Source organism: Melanerpes formicivorus, unplaced genomic scaffold (genome assembly GCF_026170545.1).
Source record: "Melanerpes formicivorus ecotype bairdi unplaced genomic scaffold, bMelFor1.0.p_v2 SCAF_2, whole genome shotgun sequence".
Taxonomy (NCBI): Eukaryota; Metazoa; Chordata; class Aves; order Piciformes; family Picidae; genus Melanerpes; species Melanerpes formicivorus.
The window spans coordinates 52,847,341-52,868,058 of NW_027142354.1; the positions used below are offsets into that span (position 1 = coordinate 52,847,341).

General features: G+C 58.3%; 3 protein-coding genes across 4 annotated transcripts; 1 reads left to right on the plus strand and 2 right to left on the minus strand.

Annotated features, from left to right (window-relative positions):
• Window positions 1-1,293: 1,293 nt before the first annotated feature.
• EIF4E1B (eukaryotic translation initiation factor 4E family member 1B) lies at window positions 1,294-5,225 on the minus strand. 2 transcript variants are annotated; one of them, XM_068161034.1, is made up of 7 exons: window positions 4,288-5,225; window positions 4,015-4,103; window positions 3,808-3,903; window positions 3,614-3,677; window positions 3,299-3,412; window positions 3,077-3,216; window positions 1,294-2,965 (listed from the first exon to the last, which is right to left on the minus strand). In XM_068161034.1, exons 1-7 carry the CDS (start codon window positions 4,303-4,305, stop codon window positions 2,851-2,853), a joined length of 636 nt encoding a protein of 211 aa, XP_068017135.1. In that variant the 5' UTR covers window positions 4,306-5,225; the 3' UTR covers window positions 1,294-2,850. The 2 variants fall into 2 exon arrangements, with proteins under 2 accessions (XP_068017135.1, XP_068017141.1); XM_068161040.1 differs by lacking the exon at window positions 3,614-3,677.
• On the plus strand, window positions 5,206-9,365 carry SNCB (synuclein beta). Its single transcript, XM_068161051.1, has 6 exons — window positions 5,206-5,289; window positions 5,439-5,566; window positions 6,990-7,028; window positions 7,363-7,481; window positions 8,287-8,376; window positions 8,595-9,365. The coding sequence occupies exons 2-6, from the start codon at window positions 5,446-5,448 to the stop codon at window positions 8,625-8,627; spliced, it is 402 nt and encodes a 133-aa protein (XP_068017152.1). The 5' UTR covers window positions 5,206-5,289; window positions 5,439-5,445; the 3' UTR covers window positions 8,628-9,365.
• Window positions 9,366-10,664: 1,299 nt separating this feature from the next.
• Window positions 10,665-18,019, minus strand: LOC137445906 (glutamate dehydrogenase 1, mitochondrial-like). Its single transcript, XM_068148068.1, has 11 exons — window positions 17,939-18,019; window positions 17,395-17,450; window positions 16,826-16,889; window positions 16,205-16,299; window positions 15,822-16,001; window positions 13,803-13,940; window positions 13,538-13,675; window positions 12,698-12,778; window positions 11,373-11,588; window positions 10,942-11,004; window positions 10,665-10,810 (listed from the first exon to the last, which is right to left on the minus strand). Exons 1-11 carry the CDS (start codon window positions 17,961-17,963, stop codon window positions 10,694-10,696), a joined length of 1,173 nt encoding a protein of 390 aa, XP_068004169.1. The 5' UTR covers window positions 17,964-18,019; the 3' UTR covers window positions 10,665-10,693.
• Between the last annotated feature and the right edge of the window lie 2,699 nt (window positions 18,020-20,718).

Sequence of the window (20,718 nt, forward strand, 5' to 3'; positions counted from 1 at the left end):
TGCTACTCAGAGAGGGGGACACAGGTCCCCATGCTTGCACTAGCCCAGCGCTCTGCTGCTGCCCCCATCCCCTCTGTGCCCCACAGCAACACTGGACCCATATTCCCCATCCCTGTTGTGCTGTGTGGGTCCCTGACACTGCACCCCCCCAACCCCAATGGATGCACCCAGCCCCTACCTCCCCCCCCCCCACTGCACCCTGCCCCCCCCCCCCTTGTCCTTGCTGGCCTCCCTGTCTCCAGTGCCCGCCCCCCCTCCCCCCCCACCTGCAGCCCTGCCGCATGTCTGCTGCCATCTGCCTCTCCCTTTTGATTAGTATTAATTTTTAATTATGATTATTGACAGGGCTGCCAGCTCGGCTGCCAGCTGGGACAGCTGCCCAGCATGAGACAGGCCTAGGGCAGCACTGATACTGCTGTGCTTGCTGGGTGGCTCCTCACAACTGCTGTGCCCACCCAGAGGGTCCTTGTGTGCCCCCCACCTCACAGCACCCTCTGCTCCCCAGGCATGGATCGTGATGTGCAGGAGCTGAGGATGGAGACCCTTGTGCCCCCAAAGAGTGGCTGGGCTCCAGCAACCCCATAAACCCCCAGAGATAAATGTCCCCTATTATTTTTCCAACCAACTGAAATCCCACTACAGCTGTACATGAATGGCAATGAACCACATGGTAGCCCCTGTCACCAAGCCCCTTGGTAACCTTGGCATCCTGGTATGGCATGGCACCTGATGAGTACAGCCCCCTTATTGCATCCAGCATGAAGGTGAGGGGACAGGAACAATGTCCCAGCACGGCCAGAAGGTAGGATTGTCCTGCCCAAAGGCAGGTAGGGACTCTGTGGGAGCTATATGAGACAAAGGAGTGGGTTGAAGGAGCAGAGGGATAGGTAGCCCCTCACTCCCTTCATGCCACCTGGAGGAGGCACAAAGCACACCCATTAATGGAGTGGTGGATGGGGGATGTAACACCCCCCACACACCTTGTGCCTTCACCTCCCCTCCACCTTCCGGCCTGCCAGCCCCAAAACCCATGCCCCACACCTGGCTTCTGCCTGCTTCGTACTGGTGGGGTAGTGGAGCGTGTGTGTGCGCGGGCTGGAGCCGCTCTGCCGTGCTTCTACAACTCGGGGCGGCCAGGACCCTGCAGCAGGCAGGGCAGGCTACCAGCCCTGCCGCACCGGAGCCGGCTAAGGCCGGGCGAGTGGCTCCACCGTGTGGCGAGGTGAGAGAAGTGCAGGTGCCACGGGCCTGACACTCCAGGCACCTCCGTAATAGGAGGCTGCTTCTGCCACCAGCCATGGGGCCAGTAGTGCCCGCAGCATTCCTCGGCTGCCCCACAGGGAAGGCAGTAGGGTACTATCCGCCTTGTACCTGTAAGAAAGAAGGGCCCGGGGCCAGCGCACAACACAAGGACATGGGAATAGGGCTTGGCATACTGCATGCCTGCTATAAACCACCATCTCTCCCCCCAACCCTGGCACCAAAGGCAATGTAGGGCAGGGGAGGACAGCCTCAGGGAACCTGCAGAAAGGCTGGGCCTTTTTTTTTTTTAAATAAGGTCTTTTCCCCTCTAAGTGATTCTGTGTTTCTAATGGCAGCTGTGTCCCACAGACAGTGTCTCAGGGCTCAGTATGACTCATCAAGCCCTACAAGGATGTACCATGGGCAGCCAAAGGCTGAGGGGGCCATGGCTGCAACACCTGCCTGCAGAGCTGCAGCTGGACACTTCTCAACCAACTGCAAGAGCAAAGACAGCCTCAAGACTCTGTCCTTCTGCAGGATGAGCTCTGTAAATGCCAGGTGCAGCCAGGACAGCATGGAGACAGCACAGGCACCCTGCAGTGGTGGGGGCCAATTAGACCCAGCTCTAGGCTCAAAGAGGTGCAGGGGGGCTGGAAGTGCTGTCATGGTGCAACCCTGAGCTGAGCTAGAGCTGCCCAGGTGCTCCTGGAGGGGACAGAGGAGTCTCCTCCTGAAGAAGAACTGCAACGAGGCCTCAAGTACAGACAGTGCTACCAGCAGGTGAGCAGGCATCTCTAGCTCAAGAATATGAATATGTAGGGGAAGGACAGACCCAACAATCAAACACAAATAAAAGATTAAAGGACAGAGCCTGGTCTGGAAGAGGGGAGGAGTAAAGGGACCCCTCTGCAGCCAGGACAGACAAGAAGGACAGAAGAGGACATGGTCTATGGAAGGGAAGAGCCAGCAACTCCCAGGCCTCAGGAGACCAAGGTTGTGAACCTGCAGGCCTGGCACTGACAAACCTTTGGGATGCACATAAACTTCTTAGCACCTGTGCTGCAGGGAGCCTGTGGGAGGGATGTGAGTGCAAACAGCCCAAGGTGAACAGTATGGGGACAATGCTGTGTTGCAGCCCCAGCCCCACCCTTTCAGGTGACTGGGCAGCCCTTGGCTGTGGAGTTGGTCTTCCCAAGAAGGCAGACCCATATCTCACTGCAGTGGTTTGGGAGAGACAAGGACTAGCTTCCCAGCTGACCCAGAGGAGCTGCTCCCTCACTCAAGCTCACTGGGCAGTGAGCTGTGCTCATGCCTTGGCCAGGAGAGGCTTGAGCCCTGCATCCTTCTGGGCACTGTGTCCAGAGACACTGGTTCCAGGGGACACACGCAGTGCCCCCAGTCCACAGCAATGTGCAAGTGATGCGAGTTTTGTGCTCCCAGCCTGGCTTACCCAGCAGGCAGATACAGGACACAGAAAAACATTGTTAGCCCTCCCAGGGCACTGGTGCCCTGGCCCAGCCCTGGAAAACACAGACCATGTCAGTTGCAGACATTCATTACAGTACGGGACAGTGGGACCCTGTGGGCAGCTCCTCCCTCTCCCCACAGTCACACCACAAACTTGGTCTTGGTAAGGGAGCCACTTTTGGTGGCTGTGTCTGCGTGGGCCTGGTACCCAATGGCCACCTTCTGCGGCAGGCCCAGGTGCTCCTTGTAGATGCGCCTAGAGGAGACAAGAGGCTCTGTAAATAGGGCAGCATTGCTTCTCCCCCTCCCAGGGACTTCATTGCCCCAACCCTGGCCCTGCACAGCTTCCCCCATGAAGGTTCATTACCCGATGTGGGTGACCCCTTCACGGTTCTCTGCTTCCCGGGTCCAGATGGCAATCTTGTCCCCCTTAGCTCGGATGTTAATGACGGCCCCACACACCTCATCGCTGTACTCATCAAACATCTCCCCGATGAGGCACAGCAGCTGCCGCAGGAGAACAGGAGAGAGTTCCCACTGGGGCTCAACATTGACCTACTGCCAGGAGCCCAAGTAAGGTCTCACTCACCGTTTCCAGCCAGAAACTGTCCAGATCAGTATGGCGCTGCTGCTTGGCCAGGGTAATGAGCCAGCGCCCACCACGCTTGTTCTGGCTGTCCTCCCACATAGGCTCGATGCCATCCTAGGGACACACGAGGACATGGTTGGGGGCACCAAGAACCTGGCCAGAGACAGCTTGAGAAGCTGTGAGCACCCAGACAGGCTTCCCCTGTCGCTCCACTTCAAAGGTACCCTGCCAGCACCACCAGTACTCGGCGTGCTCCCATAATGCTGGGTGCTGTAGGGGCTCTCAGGAGGGACTGCAGCAGAGAGGGTGTCGCACCTTGAACAGGGAGTAGTCACAGCCAGATGTGAGCTTGCTGGCAAGCTGGATGTGACTGTACAGCCTGTGCCAAGTGGAGACAAAACACAGAGGTGAGAAGCCCCTCAGAGACTTCCAGCACCCTCCACTGGCCCAGACCCCAAAACCCAGGGCCTCTCTGTAGGCAGCGCATTGCCCACCCACGGGACACTCACGCCCAGAAGTCCTCCACAGTGCTGAACTTGGTGACGAGACGCAGGTTTGCCTGCCACATCTTGCTCTTGTCATTTTTGAAGAACCACAGTGCCCATCTAGAGAAGGAGGGGATTTGGGGGGAGTTCAGCCATGCTGGAGACCATGCTCAGCCCCAGCAGCCTGCTCTCAGCACTGGAGGAGGCTGCCTATGGCCAGGCCCTCCTTACCTGTTCTGCAGGGGGTGCTTGCCCAGACTTTCTGCCAGGAGCAGCTCTCGCTGCTGAGCCCTCCGCCGCTTCCGTTCCTCTTGCCTCCGCTGGGGAAGGAGGGACAGCACAAGCAAGCACCACAGCCACCCCAGCAAGGAGCCTGTGCCACCACACCCCACACCTTCTTCCCTTCCTCCTGCCCCGCCCCACCCCACCAGTGTGACATGGGTTCCACAGCCAGGAGCCCCAAGAAGGACAGAGGAGCCACCTAAACTCCAGGAGAGTGCTTACCTGCTCTCCTGTAGCCATGCTGCCCAGCACAGACACCCCTCCCACTTCCTCAGCTCTTAAGTACCCACAGACAGGTGTCCCAGCTGCAGCTGATGGGGGTGGGAGTGTTGGGCCTGCCCCTCCTGGGAGATGGGTGGATTCTCTGCCTTAGGGCAGGGAGATGGGGGACGAGAGCAAAAGGTCAAGGTGGGATGTAATCAGTGGGAGGTGGTAGGATGGGGTAAGGTGGGGATGGTGAGGCTTCAGATCAGGGTTGTGTGTTTTGGGACAGAGCAGAATGGTGCGCAGGTAAGCCAAGGCAGCATCATAATGGGGGGGGGGGAGAGTGGGGGGAGATGTGTTAGCAAGGATGGGATGAGGCTAGGTTGTGATAGGAACAACATGGGATGGAAATCGAATGGTGACAGTGTGGGATGTAATGGTGAGGGGATGGGATCAGAAATGGATGGAGTGGGGACAGAGTGGGATGGGAATGGAGTGTGATGAGGTCATGAGAAGGGGATGGGATCAGGATAGGATGGGGGGCAGCAATGGCATAGGGACACAGTAGAACGTGGAAGAGGTGGGACAGAAACAAGATGGAACAGGATAAGACAGAGTCCGGACAGGATGGGACTTATAGAGAGGAGAGCTTATAGAGAGGAGAGCATGGGATCAATACCGAAAGATGAGACAGGGAGAGGGTGCGATGGGGATGGGATGCGATGGGGACCAGGACAGGATACCATAGGGGCAGCGCGGGATGGGATCAGGGTGGATAGGGATGTGGAGAGGTTGCAAGGTGGTGGAACCGTCCTGGGGGTGCCAGTCCCTGGCGCTGCGGGGGCGGCCGGCCACGGCTCGGCCGGTCACGGCTCGGCGCGGCGCGGCGCGGTCCCCCCCGCACATCACGGCGCAGCGCGGCGCAGCGCGGCGCGGCCCCACACAGCCGCACTGAGCCCGCCCCGCCGCAGCCCGGCCCGGCCCGGCCCGGCCCGCCCGTCCCCGCCGCCAGCGAGACAGGTCGGGCGGGCGGCGGGGACGGGTCCGAGGTGGGGCCGGCGGGACCGGGGGGATGCGCGGGGATGCGCGGGGCGGGCGGGAGCGGGGCCGGGCCGGACCGGGAGGGGGGGGGCCGGGGCGGGGTGAAGCCGTGCGGCCTCTCCCCGCAGAGCCGCCATGGAGGTGTTCATGAAGGGCTTGTCCAAGGCCAAGGAGGGGGTGGTCGCCGCCGCCGAGAAGACTAAGCAGGGGGTGGCCGAGGCCGCCGAGAAGACCAAGGAAGGGGTCCTGTATGTCGGTAAGAGCCGGCTCGGCCTGCCTGCACCTTGCGTGTCCCCCGGCTTAATCCCTGCCCGTCCCCTGCCTGCCCTCTCCGCCTGCCCTTGCTTGCTCCTGCGTTTGCCCTTGCATCCTTCTGCCGGTTCCACCTGTCCCCGGACTCGCTCCCCATAGCCCCCCCCTCTCCCCCCCCCCCGCCTGCCCCTACCCCTTCCCTGCCAAGACCGCCCTGCCAGCGGGTAGCCCCGGGGCAGGGGCCGGTGCCCGCAGTGCCCTGCCCACGGGGCATACGCAGGCAGGAGGATGGGACCCTGCAGGCGAGTTCAGGGTCGAGGCTGGTCCCCAGGCGGAGGGCATGGGACCCCCCCGGTGAGTGGACCCCCTGGGGCTCCTGGTGATCTGAGCCGGAGGGCCCCGCGACACCTCGCTGAGGATGATCTAGGGCAGGAGCACGGAAGGACTGTGATGGAGGCAGTGACCCCAGTGCTGGGATGCACCTGGCTCGGAGTAGTGGCCTGAAAAAATGCTGTGCCCCCTGGAGCACATCCCACCCCACGGCTCTCCTGGCATCTCCCCAGCACCCTGGGGATTCCCTCCACGCTACCCCAAGGGGCCAGAGTGCTTTCAGGGCCAAGTCCTAGAAGCTATTGCTGGCAGCTTCTGGGCAGGCTCAGTGCCAGGCTGTGGTGTTGGGCTGCTCGGGGAGGGAGCTGCGGCCACCCCTGCCTGCAGCAAGGAGGGAGAGCAAAGGATTTGGGCTCTGTCCTACTCTGGGGGGCACCAGCTTTTTGAGAAATCTGAAGCCCTGGAGCTGTTCCCCCAGGCAGTGGTGGGTACCTTGCCTGGACTCTCACCTTGCCCAGGGGGACATGCCCTGAACTGAGGTCCAGCAGTTCAAGGACCACCTTGAAATCCCATCCTGCAGGAGCTATCTGGCCTTTCCCTCCCCTGTCATAGCCACTTTGCTCCCAACCCTTGGGGTGTCCTGGTAGCTGTGGGAAGTGTCACTCTGCCTGAAGGGCATCTGGCAAGGTCAGCACAGCCAGCAGCAGAAACCAGCCCCAGGCCACTGTGGCTGTAGGGTTTCTTATGCCGGGTTGGCACCAGGTCTGGGTATGGATTGTGGCTTCTGCAGGAGGCTTTGCTCAGCGGCACAGCTGGTGCTCACCCTGCCTGGCTGTTCCCCAGCATGGCACTGGGCCCTGGGGTTTCTGCCCTGCCTGGCACACAGTGGCAGCCCTGTGCTGCCACAGCCTGGGCTTCTGCAGGGACTGGAGGAGCCCTGTGGGGGGCCTGAAGGGTGCTTAGCACCCTGGCATGGCCAGGCTGGGGTGCAGGCAGGATGCTATCCTAGCTTGCAGAGCCCTGCCAGGGTCTTGGGCACATGGCAGAGCCTGGTTGCTGGCCCCTCTAACCGCCTCTCTGTTTCTTTCTACCTCCAGGAAGTAAAACCCAAGGCGTGGTGCAAGGTGTCACTTCAGGTATGGGTCCTCTCTGTCTCCCTGCTGCAGTACTCCTCTGGTCTGGAGAGCATGGCCATGTTAACGAGATCAGAGGCTAATTGAGGGGCTGATGTCACCCAGCTAAAGCCTCTTATGTAACAGGGCCCGCAAGGCAGGATTTGTGGTGGCTGCTCACACTCCCTGCCCAGTTGCAGAGCGGTGTCCTGGCCCCCTCCCCACCCTAGTGCCTGGGTAGGGAGGGCCTGATCCTGCCCAGCAGCTCCCTACCAGCTGCACCGCAGGGTGATGCTGGACACAGAGCTGCAGCTGGGCATCCCTCCCTGGCACTGATGGGCGCCTCTGGCTCTTGCAGTGGCTGAGAAAGCAAAGGAGCAGGCGTCCCAGCTGGGTGAAGCGGCATTCTCAGGCGCTGGCAACATTGCGGCAGCCACTGGGCTGGTGAAGAAGGAGGAGTTCCCTGCGGACCTGAAGGTGAGACCTCCCCCCGGCCACTGCCATGCCCATGGGGAAGCTGGTGTGTCCTGAGGCTTGATGAGGAGCCCGCTGGCTGCTCCACATCACTGTGAGGGACCACAAAGGTCTCCAGCTGTCCTGCCTTTGCCTAGAGCAGGCCGGTGCCGCTGCCCCAAGCGTGGCAGCTGCGTGTGCACCTGCTGTGGACGTGTGCCTGCAGAGGCTCCTGCATGGCGGCCAGCGGTGTGGGAACGTCTCACATCACTCCAGCAGCTGCGAGGTGACCTGACAGCTGCGGAGCTGAGGGACGGGGAGGGGCGGCAGGCTTGCATCTCGCTGCTCCCATGAGCTATTGGCTTCCAGCTTAGCCCAAAATAGCATCAGTTGAAGAAATGAGGCCACTGCTGCCACTGCTGCTGCACAGGAGGATCGGCTGCCCCCCTTTCCCCTTCCTGCCAGCCGCTCTGCCAGCCCCAGGGAGGGGTTACCCAGCACCACCACCCCCTGCCAGGGATGCAGGATGCTTCTGCAGGGCTCACATGGTGCCAGCACCCATCACCTGCCTGGGATTGGGACTGGGAGTGGCGCAGGGGCATGTTCACCCAGCTCTTGCTCCCACAGACCCCGTCACCTCCCAGTTAGGCAGGCTGGTGCGTCCTTGGGGTGCCTTGGGCCCCCCACTGGTGCTTCCCACATGAAGCCCCCAGTATATCCTGGGTGCACTGCTGATCTCTGCCAGGTTCCTCCTGGTCTGGTAGGGTCAGAAAGGGTGGATGCTGTGTGGGTGACGTGTGCTTGGAACTGATGCCCCATTTCACCCCAGCCAGAGGAGGTGGCCCAGGAGGCTGTTGAGGAGCCACTGGTTGAGCCGTTGCTGGAGCCAGAGGGAGAGAACTACGAGGAGCCCCCGCAGGTAATTGGATGGAGTAGCAAGGGTGTACAGGGTACTGCCGAGGGCACTGGCTGCTAGCAGCAAGTGTGCCAGTGGTCACTGCTCTCTGGAGCAAAGCCCAGAGCCTGCCTGTTCCCCATACATTCAGCCCTGCAGCTTGGAGAGCAGGCTGGTGTGGGGCTGGGGGAACGGGCTCTGCGCCCCACCTGGGCTCTTTTGACAGCTCTTTCACTCTGCAGGAGGAATACCAGGAATACGAGCCAGAGGCATAATGGACCCCCATCCTCGCCTCTTCCACCAGCAGCACAACGAACCGCCAGGAGCCCCCTGCTCCCCCTCAGCCACCCCTGGCCAGCGCCTACGTGCCAGGGAGGAGCAGAGGTGCCCCTGCCCTGTTCGCTCACGAGTTCTTCCTCCAGTTCCGTTCCAAGGGACCGTGTCTGTGTTTCCGTACCGTGTCTAGCAGTGAGAAACCCCCTCTGTGTCCGAGCCCCTGAGCCCTGGCGTGTGCCCAAGCCGTGGGCACTGCCCACAGGGTCCGGTGTGTGTGTGTGTCTGTGAAGCCCGGGTTTATGGCTCTGTCTCCCTCCCAGCGCCATAAGCCCCGGCTGCGTCCCGGCGTGTCCGTGTCCGCACACCGCATGTCTGCCTGCCCGCGGGCCGCTGTACATTCCGCTCGCACGCCCCTCCCTCTGCTTCTGCTCTGCTCATCATCAGAGGATTTTTTTTTATATATATATATCTCTATATCTCTATCTATCTATGGGTGGACAGGTCTTTTGCCTTTGTGAACCCTCGGTGCCCAAGCCTGCTTCCCAGCCTGCTGGGTGGTGAAGGCGCCCGCGCGCCCCCCCACCGCCCCGCCACCCCGAGGTCCCCTAGTGCTGACGCTGTGTTGTGACGTGGCATGGATATCCCCCTGCCCCCCGTCGCTGGATGTGCAATACGAGGGCAGCTGCCAGTGACACAGCTGCCCCCGTGTGTGTGAATAAAGCCAACTCTTGTCTGTAGCCCCCTGGTCCTGGTTGTGGGTTCCCTGGGGGGAAAGGGCTAGTCCTGTGCTTGGGTGGCGGGAGTAGTTTTGGGAAGAGGAGTGAGGAGTTGGGGCAGACTACCTGGCCCTTATGGCTGGAGGAGTGGGCAAGACTGGATCCCCATGAGAGCAAGATGCTTTCCTGTCTGTTTACTGCTGCATCAGCAGCAGGTCACCGTGCCCTGGGCCTCCAGCCACGCTCTGGTTGAGGCCTGGGGCACAGGCAGCAGCATCATGCCATTTGCCTGTGCACTGAATGCAGTGATTTTTGTCTGCAAGTAAGTGCAGGGAGCCTTGGAGGATGAGCCAGGATGAGGCTGGGTGTGCCTGGACTACGAGCACTGGTTGCATCTTAAGAGATGCTGTGCCAGCAGAGGGGGTTCAGGTGCTGGGTGCAGGCTTCCCCCAGCCCTCCCGCAGCAGGACGTGCTGCTGTTTGTAAGGTACATCCTAGAGATGCATCCTGACCTTGTGCTAGATGTGCAAAATGAAGGGGAGCCTCTCTGCTGTCTGCTTCACCTTCCCTGCTCCCCTTGGAGTCAGGGACATGGCTGGCACCCATGGCTTGCTCAGCTGTAGTATGAGCACCCCAAGGGCAAATGGGTGCCACTCAGCACTAAGTGATGTCTACCACAGCAGGGGTCTTGTGCCCACCCCAAAACACAGACCTTGGGCTTCAGCTCCTTCAAGCAGGACCACCAACACAGCCTGTGTCCCCAGTTAGCCCCCAGTCCCTTGGCTGCAGCACAGTCCAGGATGAGAGGCTGGGCTGGGTCTCTTTGCCATGAGTATGAGATTAAATCCTCCAGCCATGCTGCCTCACCAGCTCTGCAGGCAAGGAGTGATGCTGCAGCAGTCAGCACGGACACACAACAGGTTTGCTGATGCTTGCAAATCTCTGCCCTGGCTCTGCTCCCTGTGTCTGCACCAGATGCAGCAGTGCTTGCAGCACCCACCACGTGTTACTAAACAGACCAAGACAGCTGTTCTTGAGGCTGGCTCTGCTCTGGGCTGTCCCCTCCCCTACAGATAACTCTGTTTTTTACTTCCCTTGTCCAATTCTGCCAACACAAACCAGTAACATCACGTCTTCCAGCATCCAGAAGGCTGTAAAGGATTTAGGGCAGAGGGAGTGTGGGGGAAGACAGCCCTCTGCCCAGGAGAGCTGAGAGCCAGGCAGCAGAGAGAGAACATGCTCAAACCAACCATTTATGGAGACCAGGGTGTCTGTGCAGCATGTGGTGTCCTGGGCACTCCCTGCACAGCAGGACTGGCACCCTCATGGTTACTGGCAGGGAGGCTGTGTCAGTAGGTGAAGCCAGCTTCATTGTACACAGTGAACACCTTCTCCAGAGCACACAGGTAGGCAGAAGTTCTCTGGTCCAGGCCCAGGTTGTACTTTGCAGCCATGGTCATAATTTGCTAGAGAGAGAGGACAGGCATGAGGCTACTGTGTACTGGAAGGGTCTGGGGGCAAAGGACCCTGGGAGTGGTGATGGGTTGCTGTGGGTAGGCCAGGGACAGCAGGGATGGACAGGAGCCTGTGGAGGTACCTTGGCTGACTGCTCCATGGTGTAGGCCAGTCCTGAATACACAATGTCCTTCTCTGAGGCACCCTGTTGGGGAGAACAAGTGAACCCTTTGTGGGAGAGACCAGAGGTTGGCCTCTCCAAACCCATTTTTCAAACACAGCCCCTCTGCTTGGCACAAGACCACCACAGGTGGTTAAGCTTGCCTTGCCAGCTCTGCATCTGGCTCCAACACATGGCTTGGCTCCCCAGAGACTTCCTGTGGCACTCTCCAGCAGTAGGGCTATACCACCACACATGGCATATCTACCCTATCCCCTCCATCACTGAGGTGATAGCACAGGGGCTCTGTGTGTGCCAAAAGCTCAGCTTTCAGCACTGGGACTGCAGACAGGAGCGTCTGGGAATGTGAAGCAAGTGAGTCAGGCCAACCCTTTGTCGCTGTAGACACTTACAGTCACACGAGCCTGGAACTCTGGGGATGGGACAATGGGGATCTCCCCTCTGGCTTTGCCAAACCACTGCTCCAGGCTGTGCTGCACTGACTGCAGGAGGTAGCTGCTGGATTCCCACTCGTACTTGAACCTGAGGCGGCCATAGCTAATATGGTTCAGGTTCTTCAGCCACTCAAAAAAGGATACTGTCACACCACCTGCATTCACATACACATCCTGCCAAGGGCAGTACATGCTTCAGATTTGCTGCTTCAGGTGACCAGAAGACCCATCTGGGGATCCAGCAGGTCAAGGGAGGTGATCCTCCCCCTCTACTCAGCTCTGGTGAGACCCCACCTGGAGTACTGCCTCCAGTTCTGGAACCCCTATTACAAGAGGGATATGGAGGTGCTGGAAGGTGTCCAGAGAAGGGCCACAGGGATGATCAGAGGGCTGGAGCACCTCTCCTATGAGGACAGACTGAAGGAGTTGGGGCTGTTCAGTCTGCAGAAGAGAAGGCTCCGAGGTGACCTAATTGTGGCCTTCCAGTATCTGAAGGGGGCCTACAGGAAGGCTGGGGAGGGACTGCTCAGGATCTCAGGTAGTGATAGGACTAGGGGGAATGGAATGAAGCTGGAGGAGGGGAGATTCAGGCTGGATGTGAGGAGGAAGTTCTTCACCATGAGAGTGGTGAAGCCCTGGAATGGGCTGTCCAGGGAGGTGGTTGGGGCACCGTCCCTGGAGGTGTTTAAGCCCAGGCTGGATGAGGCTCTGGCCAGGCTGATCTAGTGTGGGGTGTCCCTGCCCATGTCAGGGGGGTTGGAACTAGATGATCCTTGTGGTCCCTTCCAACCCTGACTGATACTGTGATACTATGATGCTATGATACTATGATCTCTCCTCCTCTGCTTTGGGTCCCTCCCCATACCCTTGGGCTCTGCCTTCAGGGACAGTGATGAGGTTACTGGGATGGCTGAATCCTAGAGCCATGGTGGCTCTGCACTGCCTCTGAGCAAAGACACCAGCTGCTCTGACATCCTGTGTGATGTGGCATGGTTTGCTCTTGGCTCTCATCAGTGGCCACAGAACACCCCAGTGCTGGCCAGGAGCCCAGTGGTCTATTACTGCTGCAACCAACAACCAGGAGGGTTCAGAAGGGAAATCAACATCTGAGTTGTACTCAGAGGCTGGGGTCAAGGCAGAGAAAGGCCTTAATGAGACAGCACCATCAATGCTGCATGATCCCAGAACCTGGCAGAGCCCAGCTAGATCCACACTGGTGCAGCTGACAACACTTTGTGGCCCTTATAGCCATGAGTCCACCATCCCTGTGGGCATGGACGTACCGGGATGACCAGGATGTTTCTCTGCAGGAATATGTCATGTGCTGCTGGGGTAGTGGGACCATTGGCAGCTTCTGCAATGATCTGAGAGGACAAGCAGAGCAGAGGTGAGCTAGACAGAAGAAATGAAAGAAGCAAGCAGTAACAGAATGCTTTCCCTGCTGCTGGGAGGCCCCTCACCAGGACATATCCTGTGGCAGGGACCAGGCACTCACCTCCCCACTGGAGCTGGGTGAGCAAAAGCTCAGACCTCATGGAATCATAGAATTCTTTTGGGTGGAAAAGACCTTTTAAACTGAGTCCAACCATTATCATGTTTCACACAGAATGAGTAAAAGCTCAGGCTACAAAAGAATTGGGCTGTGATAGAGTCCCAGGTCCCAGCACACCCTATCCCTTTGGTCCCTAGAGCTCACAGTGAAGGGAGGAGGGTGGAACTTGTAGCAGTCCCACACTTTGCTCATTCTTATCTGCTGCCTGTGACTTTCAGTAGCAATGCTGTGACACCCTGTACCTTTGAGAGTACCATCTTCTGTGCCCTCAAGAGAGGATATGATACAATGGTGAGGACCAAGTGAGCCCAAATAGCCAGCCAAGGTCACTCCAATAATCATTGCTCCCTGCTAGCAAAGGGAAGGGCCTGGGCTTTCCTCCTCCCCTAAACTATGTGACCTGCCACTTCTGTCTGGTGCTCTGTACCTCTGCACAGTGGGCAGTTGTCATGTAGTGATGTGACACCTCCCTGGGGTGCTGAGTGCCAAAAGGGAAGGTTTGGCTGGGCTGCTGTCACTTGCACACCACTGCAGGACCTGTTGGGAGCATGCAGCCACAAGTGGCCTGTACCTTTGCCTGCACCCGGGGTGCATTCTCCCTTGTGAGCTGCTTCTCAGCTGCAGCAGGGATGAGAATGTCACAGGGCACCTCCAGGATGCTGCCGTCATAGCGCTCTGCTTTTGGGAAGCCAACTATGGTGCCATGGCCCTGGAATGAGCAAGAGAGTCCAGCAGTAGCTGAGCAGATGACAGGCAGCCCCCTGTGGGCATTTCAGAGACAGGCATTGATCACTCCTCGCTGAGAACAAGGACTGGGTTGACTGGGCTTAACTCACCTGCTCATAGTCTTCTAGTTCCCTGGGATCAATCCCTCTGGGATTGTAAATGGCTCCATCTGTCTCCCCAACACAAATACAGCGGGCTGCATACTCGTGCAGGTACTTCATGGTGTGCAGCCCCACTTTGCCAAAGCCCTACAGCAGCACAGAGCAGAGACACTGGGGAGAGGGAAGTGATGGGGACAGACACTGAAAAGTGACCCTCTGCTCTGGCAATAGCCCAGAGGAGCTTGAGCCAAGAAGCATAAATAGGAATCCCTGATCTAGAAGTTCCTGGAAAATGTTTTAGCTGGATGGAGACTAGGACCTGGCAGGACACAGACCTCCTTGGCTAGTTAGAAGGCTGTGAAAAGCAGAGCCTGTGGGATATGGGATTCCAGCTCAGCCTGTCTTTGTCACCTCCAGAGCTCCTGGACATGAGGTTCCATGCACAGCATGCCATCCAGTTTGTAAGAGTTGGTCCTGACAGAAAACAGATCCAGGGAGAAACAGTTCCTTGGTGAGCACCACGCAGCAGCTAGGCACAATCCAAGAAATCCTCTTGCACCTCACACTGAAGGGGTATGACCAGCTGCTGTGACAGGGCCATGAGGGTAGCTCAGCTTTCCTTACAGCAAGAGATGATTTTGTACTGTCTACTGCCAGATTGGTGCAGCTCCAACAAGCAACACTGGTTCCTGAGGCTGCAAAACCAATCCCTAAACACAGCAAAATTATGTACATGGTAGCCAAGGTATTCAGCCTTCTCATCCTCTGTTCTACTGTCACGTTTCAGTATTTAAAGGGTGGCTACAAAGAAGATGGAGACTCTCTTTTTCAAGGAATCACAGAAAAGATGAGAAGTAATGGGTACCAGTTACTCCCAGGGAGATCCTGATTGGTCACAGAAGGGAAATTTTTCCTCAGAACAATCAGCCACTGGAATTATCTCCCCAGGGAAGAGATGGTTTCTCCAACTATGGGCACTTTGAAGATTCATCTACACTGGGTGCTGGGCTATCTTGTCTAGATTGTGCTTTTCCCACGAAAGGCTGGACCAGATGATCCTTGTCCTTTGTAACCTCATACTCTATGATCCTGTGATTCTCTGCTGTATCAGAGGAGCAGAAGGATGTGCAGAAAGGAAAGGGATAAGCGATGGCAGGGCCATTCCTGTGGGCACCGTGGGCAGCAGCTCTGGGGGCAGCCTCGGTTCAAAGCCTCTTCCCTGCGGCAGAGAGCTGTGCTGGGGAGCAAGTGCCCAGAGAGCTGGTTGTGGGCAGGACTTCAGCTCTGCAGTTCCCATATATTTCTGCCTTGCAGAGAGCAGTGGCCTCAGCAGGCAGCAGGCACAGCGGGCAGTGGATTCTGGCAGGAGTTCCTGGCCGAGAGCTGGAGCTAACTGGAGTTACAGCAGGGGGAAGCAGCTCACCACGGTTGTAAGCAAGGAGGAGAGGGGAAAAGGCAGTCCAGCAAAACACAGGGTCCCACCTAGCTTCCAGGATGCTGGGCAAAGAAAAGCCAGTGTGGGCCAGACCCAAAGAGGACCCAGAACAGATTGGGGCTGCCTGCACAAGCAAGACCTTTGCTGTGGGTAACGTCATAGCTCACTGCAGGTGGTTTGGAGGTGACGGAAACATGACGTTGTCAATGGGGTCAGCTCTTTCCATTCAGTCTGGCAAAGCCCCCTGTGTCCTGCCACCTCACCACTCTGTGGCATAGGCCAGTCACAGTTCCATTTTATGGGTGCTTTCACGTGGGATGGCTACAGAAAAACCTTAGGAATGCCTGTGCAGTGTAAGCAGTGCAGCACCCTTTAACTCCTGGCTCAAGTTTGTAAGAGATTGGCTCTTTGAAACTGATCAGCTCACAGTGGGTCTGAAACACTACTCAAATGAGTGCTGGCTGCCACAGAGGGAGCAGAGACTGGGGGAATTATGTCCAGACAGCATTGCAGGAGCTGAGACTGAAAGCTCTCCTGGAAAGGAGGGGCAGAAAGGTCCTGAGGAAGCTCTCCTCAGAGCTGCGAGTGCTCACCTGCAGCACGAAGGTCTTGCCAGGGAAGCCAGGGCTCAGGCCGATGCAGCCCATGTAGTCTGCGTTGGTGATGTAGTTCTCAATGCCGTGCAGGACCCCCCGGCCAGGAGCTGAGTGTCTCCCATGGATGCCTCCCTGGCTGATTGGCTTTCCTGTCACACATGCCTGGGCATTGATGTCCTGTGAGGCCAAGATGGGGACAACAAAGGTTGCCTTACTTGGTGCAGGTCCTCCAGACAGGACTTGCCTCAAGCCTCAGCTTCACACAGCCTGCCCTAAGCCTCAGCTAAACCTAAAGCAACTCACTGGTGAGGCCCTCTGCACAAAAATCCTCATAGTGTCCACAGCATCCCAGGCTCCAAACCAGCACCACCAGAGCTTACCCGGTACCCCAGTGTGTGGGTGTAGGTGTCAGCTATCCAGGACATCTCCCGCTCTCCAGTACTGATATCAGGGGCCAGCACATCAATGCCAGGGCCTGCAGAGGTAGAAGAACCCTGTTAGACCTTGTCTTTGCAGTTCAGTTGCTCTGCTCCAATCGATGGCACAGGCATAGCCAGGTGATTTCTGCAGGCTGCTCATGTCCCTGGGCACACCAGAGTCCCCTGATCGAGGCATAATGCTGCCCATGCCCCAGGGTCTCCCCAGCTTCCCTCAGGCATGAATGTCTCTTTCCAATACCTCCAATTAAAGAGGGAATGCTCTATGACAAGCACCCTGGCTCTCTATCATGTGCTGAGGCAGAAGAAAGCTTTACTCCTCTCTGCCACTTGCCAGGCTAGTGGGAATGGAGGATAACACCAGGTGAGACCACTACCCAGCCCCACTCTGCTTGGCACCTGCTCTGAATTCACAGAGCAAAGCAGTACCAGAGCAGCAGAGCACCAGGGCAGTGAGTACTCCTGACATCTCGTGGGGGAGCATCAGCCTCTGTCCCTGCCCAGCCAGGCAATCACTGCCCACTCCTCTGCCTGCTGAGAGAACTGGGACAACACAACTCTTACCTATAAATCCCTTCTTGGCCATTTCTACAGTAAAATGCCTCGTTATTTTCTCCAGCTCGTGTTTCTGTGCAAGAACAACAAAGCATAGTTGTTACTACAGGCCCAAATTAAAATCACAGATCCGAGGTACAGCATCTGGGCAGCTGCCCTGCCCTGGCTGTGCAGGGCACACCCCAACCTCTCCAGGGAGTTCCCTCACAGCAGATGAGCCCCCCAGATGGAAAAAAAAAACGCCATATGTGAACTCCTGCTCCTTTTGCTTGCTGCCCACCCATCCCCTCACTGATTTGCACCTTCCCCCAGCACAGCAGGCAGAGGCAGCAGCAGCAGCATGCCTACTCCAGACTCCTTCAGTGTCTCTCTGGTCGGATGAACTGAGGCATAAACCAGAGTTCACCAACCCTTTCCCCGCCCCAAGCTGATTTTCACAGTCACTGGGTGAGTGTTACTACAAACGTCTCCCCCCACGTGTCAGAGTGCATTGCTGTGATCCGCAGGGAGAGGGAGGGCTGTGCAAATGGAGCGTGAGTTACGGGCTGTCGGTGGGGGAAGGAGAGGAGTGAACTCACCGAGTATTTCCTTGGATCGATCCTCACCCCCGCCATGGCGCCACCAAAAGGAACATCTGGAAAAGACCGGGTAAGGCAGGCAGATATTTTCTGCTAGCTCCTTGCTCCCCTGAGGGAGGAGGTGAGCACTGCAATCGTGAACTGAGTGAATTCAGGCAAGGGGCCAGTGCTTCCTCACACCACACATGACTCCCACCAATGCCACACGGACTCTGTGGAGCAGAGCTGGAGGCAGGGCAGGATATGGCGTTCGAATCTGCCACAAATGCCACCAGCCAGAGCTGAATCCATGACAACCCAGACACAGAGACCGCATCTGAGAAGCACAATGCTTGATGCTCCCTGATGAACATCTCAGGCTGACAGTGGTGCATTCTGCAGCCACAGCAAGCCTTGCCCTCACACATCTGTGCCCAGAGGAACACTGTGCACTTCTGGAGCACTTCTGATTTTCTAAACATCTAACGAGCTTTTCTGACTCACTGTATCAGGGCCCCATCCCCTGCCCAGGTCACTGCGTGCTTTATGTTCCCCTTGTACTTACCCACGATGGCACATTTGTAAGTCATTAGTGCAGCCAGGGCTTTTACTTCATCGACACCGATTGAACTGCTGAAACGAACCCCTGGGACAGGAAAGAGAACAAGTGAAGAGTCCCTGCCTTTTTTAACCACAGGTGGCAGGGAAGGCTTTGATTCTTCTGAAACAGCAGCATCTAGTCGCAATAGGTGATCAGCAATTGTTTGGCTAGACCTGTTCCTCCAGATCCCCGCTGAATGGAAGCAGTTCTTATCCCACAGCCACAAGCCTTTGCTGTGGTGAGCGCCTCAAACAGCCCAGATGCAGCAAGGCAAAAGCCTCTGGCTAAAGGTGAGGAGACACGAGGCTGGGACCCTGACCAAAGGCTTAGAACAGTTGTTTCCACTTTGAGGTTTAGTATGAGCAGTTAAATGCACGCAGGAGGGGCCACCAGCCATACTGCTCTTAGGCTCCAGCACAAGCCAGAACAACTGGGCTGCAGCTGGGGTTGGCAAAGCTGCCTCTCCCAAGTACCTACTGTCCTTCTGTGGAAGTGAAGTACCAGTAAGAACCAGGTGGGCTATAGCCCGTGCCTGCAGCTTTCTGACAAGGAACCTGTCCCGAGAAGGGAATCCAGCCTCTGCCACCTGGGGACACAAAGTGTGAGTTTTCAAGACTGCTCTTCATCTGAACCACTCTGGATGTGTCCTTGAGGATGAGCTCTCATGCCTTATATGGCAAATATTGATTGAACTGACACTGTCCAGAGCTGGACAAAAGCATCCAAGGAGCGCATCCTCCTGGGCACCTCCACACCCATCCCGACCTGCACAATGCTAACACAGATGCCTCCCACTCAGGCTCTTTGAGTGAGGCAGGGCTGACCCCAGCGGGGCAGGGTAGGGGTGGAGCAGTGCGTGGTATGCCTGCGGCTCCCCACTTCACCTCCTTTGCAGGGCAGGTGGTGCTGGCTGTGCTGAACCCTCCAGCCCTGCACCGCTTCCCAGGTGCCGCTGTCCCTGCGCAGGGGGAACGCCACCTCCGTGACACAGCTGCAGCGCCGGATGGTTTCCAGCAGCCCACGCACCCAGGGCAGCCCGCCCCGCTGGGCCGCCTCCGTAGAAGGCCTCAACCGTAGCCAGCAGTCCAGGGGCGTTGAGGCTGCCCCCTGCCAGGCCGGCCATGCCCCGGGAGCACCCCAGCACTACCATGGCGCTTCCCCGGCCCAGGCGCCGCCCTGCTGCCCGCAACATGGCTGCCACAGCCTTGCTCACTGGCAGCGGCCCATAAGAGCCAACCTGGACGGCCAAGGGCACGCCCTTCAGCAAACAGCGCTTTGATTGGCCGAGCCCCGCTGGGATGGCCGCGGGGGGGCGCTGTGGGGAACAGAATGGGCAGGGTGAGTGTTGCAAGGGTCTACTGATTGGCTGCTTCTCCAGCCAATGGGAGGCGGGGAGAGGGGGCCTGCACGGGGAGAAAATGGCCCAAAGGGGCTGAGGGGGCACCTGGAGAGATGGGGCAGTGGGGCTGGGCTGTGGGGCACGGGGACATGGGGTACGTGCCTGGCTCCCGGAGCCTGCGCAGCCTCATTCTCTATCCCAGCAGTGGAAGCTGCGCCTGCCTGTGCCTTGGTGCCTCCCGTGCTCCACAGCTAGCCCTGGGGCTGGGGCTGTGCCTGCACCTAGGCACATCCAGGGCTACATCCTTGGCCCCTGGGCGGCAGTGTCCCAGCCACAGAGCCCTCCCACCCCACAGGGCTGTGGCAGGTCAACCCCAGGCACAAGTTGTACTTCAGGGCACCCAGGGCAAGGGGGTGCTGGCAGGGATCAGGACCTTCCCAGCACCTTCAAACCAAGGAGGCTGGGGAGGCAGCCCTGCTTTCAGGACTTGGTGCTTTTGAATCTCCCGATGATGGCCCAAAGGACTTGGAGCTCTGAACACCCTCTAGGCCCTCTCACCCGCAGCATGGCCCAGCCCAGGGACCAGAACCCGGAGGCTAGTGTGGAATGCAGGCTGCAGTTGTTGATGGAACCCTGGTGCTCCCAGGCATACCCTGTTGCTCCCATTTTGCCAGCACCCTAGCAGCTGTGGAGCCTGGCCTCCCTGGTGGGAGATAATGTGGGCAGCTCTGTGTGAAGGCAGCATGGCTGTGAGCATCCAGACCCTGCTGGGTGTGCTTCACTGCTCCCTGGCAGCAGGCAGTGACAAAACAGGTGGTACCAAGCAAAGCCTGGGCCTGAACCGTGTGTTGGGTGCCTGTGCCTGCCTGCTCCAGTGTGTGCGGGTGCTGGCAGCGTGCTGGTGGCTGTGGGGGAGCCCAGCATGTTCACGTGGCATTGCCCGTGCCAGCGTGGGAGGTGGGCCGTGGCGCCAAGGGAGGGGGCTGCCATGTTACCTGCACCGGCAGCCCCCTCCGCTGAGGAAGAATGAGCTTTTCAGGCAGCTGCCTGACTCCTTGCGCACCGGCAGCAGCGCGGGAGTGCGTTGCCAAGGCAATGGGGACCATCTTACTCATCCTCCTTGCTATTGTTCTCCTGCCAGCCTTGAGGTACTCAGGCGAGGAGAGGAGGAGGAGGCAGCCAGCCTGGGATGAAGGCTGCATGCAGAGAGGGGAGGATGCTCCCCGTGATCCCTCTGACCAGCCCCAGCAGGGATAGGGATATGCTGGGTGCCAAGATGATGCTGTGGACAGGGAGAAGGGCAACTGCTGGCAGAGATGAGAGGGGCAGGTGGAAGCAGGATGAGACCTCACAGCCTTCCACCCTCCAGTGAAGTGCTGTCCATGGGATGGGGAACACTTTGGTC

Excerpts from the sequence above, each read along its gene's own strand:
- EIF4E1B (XM_068161034.1), bottom strand. Across the intron at positions 3,413-3,613 it reads GTGACTACTCCCTGTTCAAG|GATGGCATCGAGCCTATGTG; the intron begins GTGCGACACCCT and ends GTGTGTCCCTAG. Across the intron at positions 3,217-3,298 it reads ACAGTTTCTGGCTGGAAACG|CTGCTGTGCCTCATCGGGGA; the intron begins GTGAGTGAGACC and ends CTCCTGCGGCAG.
- LOC137445906 (XM_068148068.1), bottom strand. The coding sequence starts at position 17,963 with ATGACTTACAAATGTGCCATCGTGG. Across the intron at positions 16,002-16,204 it reads CCCACACACTGGGGTACCGG|GACATCAATGCCCAGGCATG; the intron begins GTAAGCTCTGGT and ends TTGGCCTCACAG. Across the intron at positions 13,941-15,821 it reads GCAAGACCTTCGTGCTGCAG|GGCTTTGGCAAAGTGGGGCT; the intron begins GTGAGCACTCGC and ends GTGCTGCTGTAG.
- SNCB (XM_068161051.1), top strand. The coding sequence starts at position 5,446 with ATGGAGGTGTTCATGAAGGGCTTGTCCAAGGCCAAGGAGGGGGTGGTC. Across the intron at positions 5,567-6,989 it reads GGAAGGGGTCCTGTATGTCG|GAAGTAAAACCCAAGGCGTG; the intron begins GTAAGAGCCGGC and ends TTCTACCTCCAG. Across the intron at positions 8,377-8,594 it reads ACTACGAGGAGCCCCCGCAG|GAGGAATACCAGGAATACGA; the intron begins GTAATTGGATGG and ends TTCACTCTGCAG.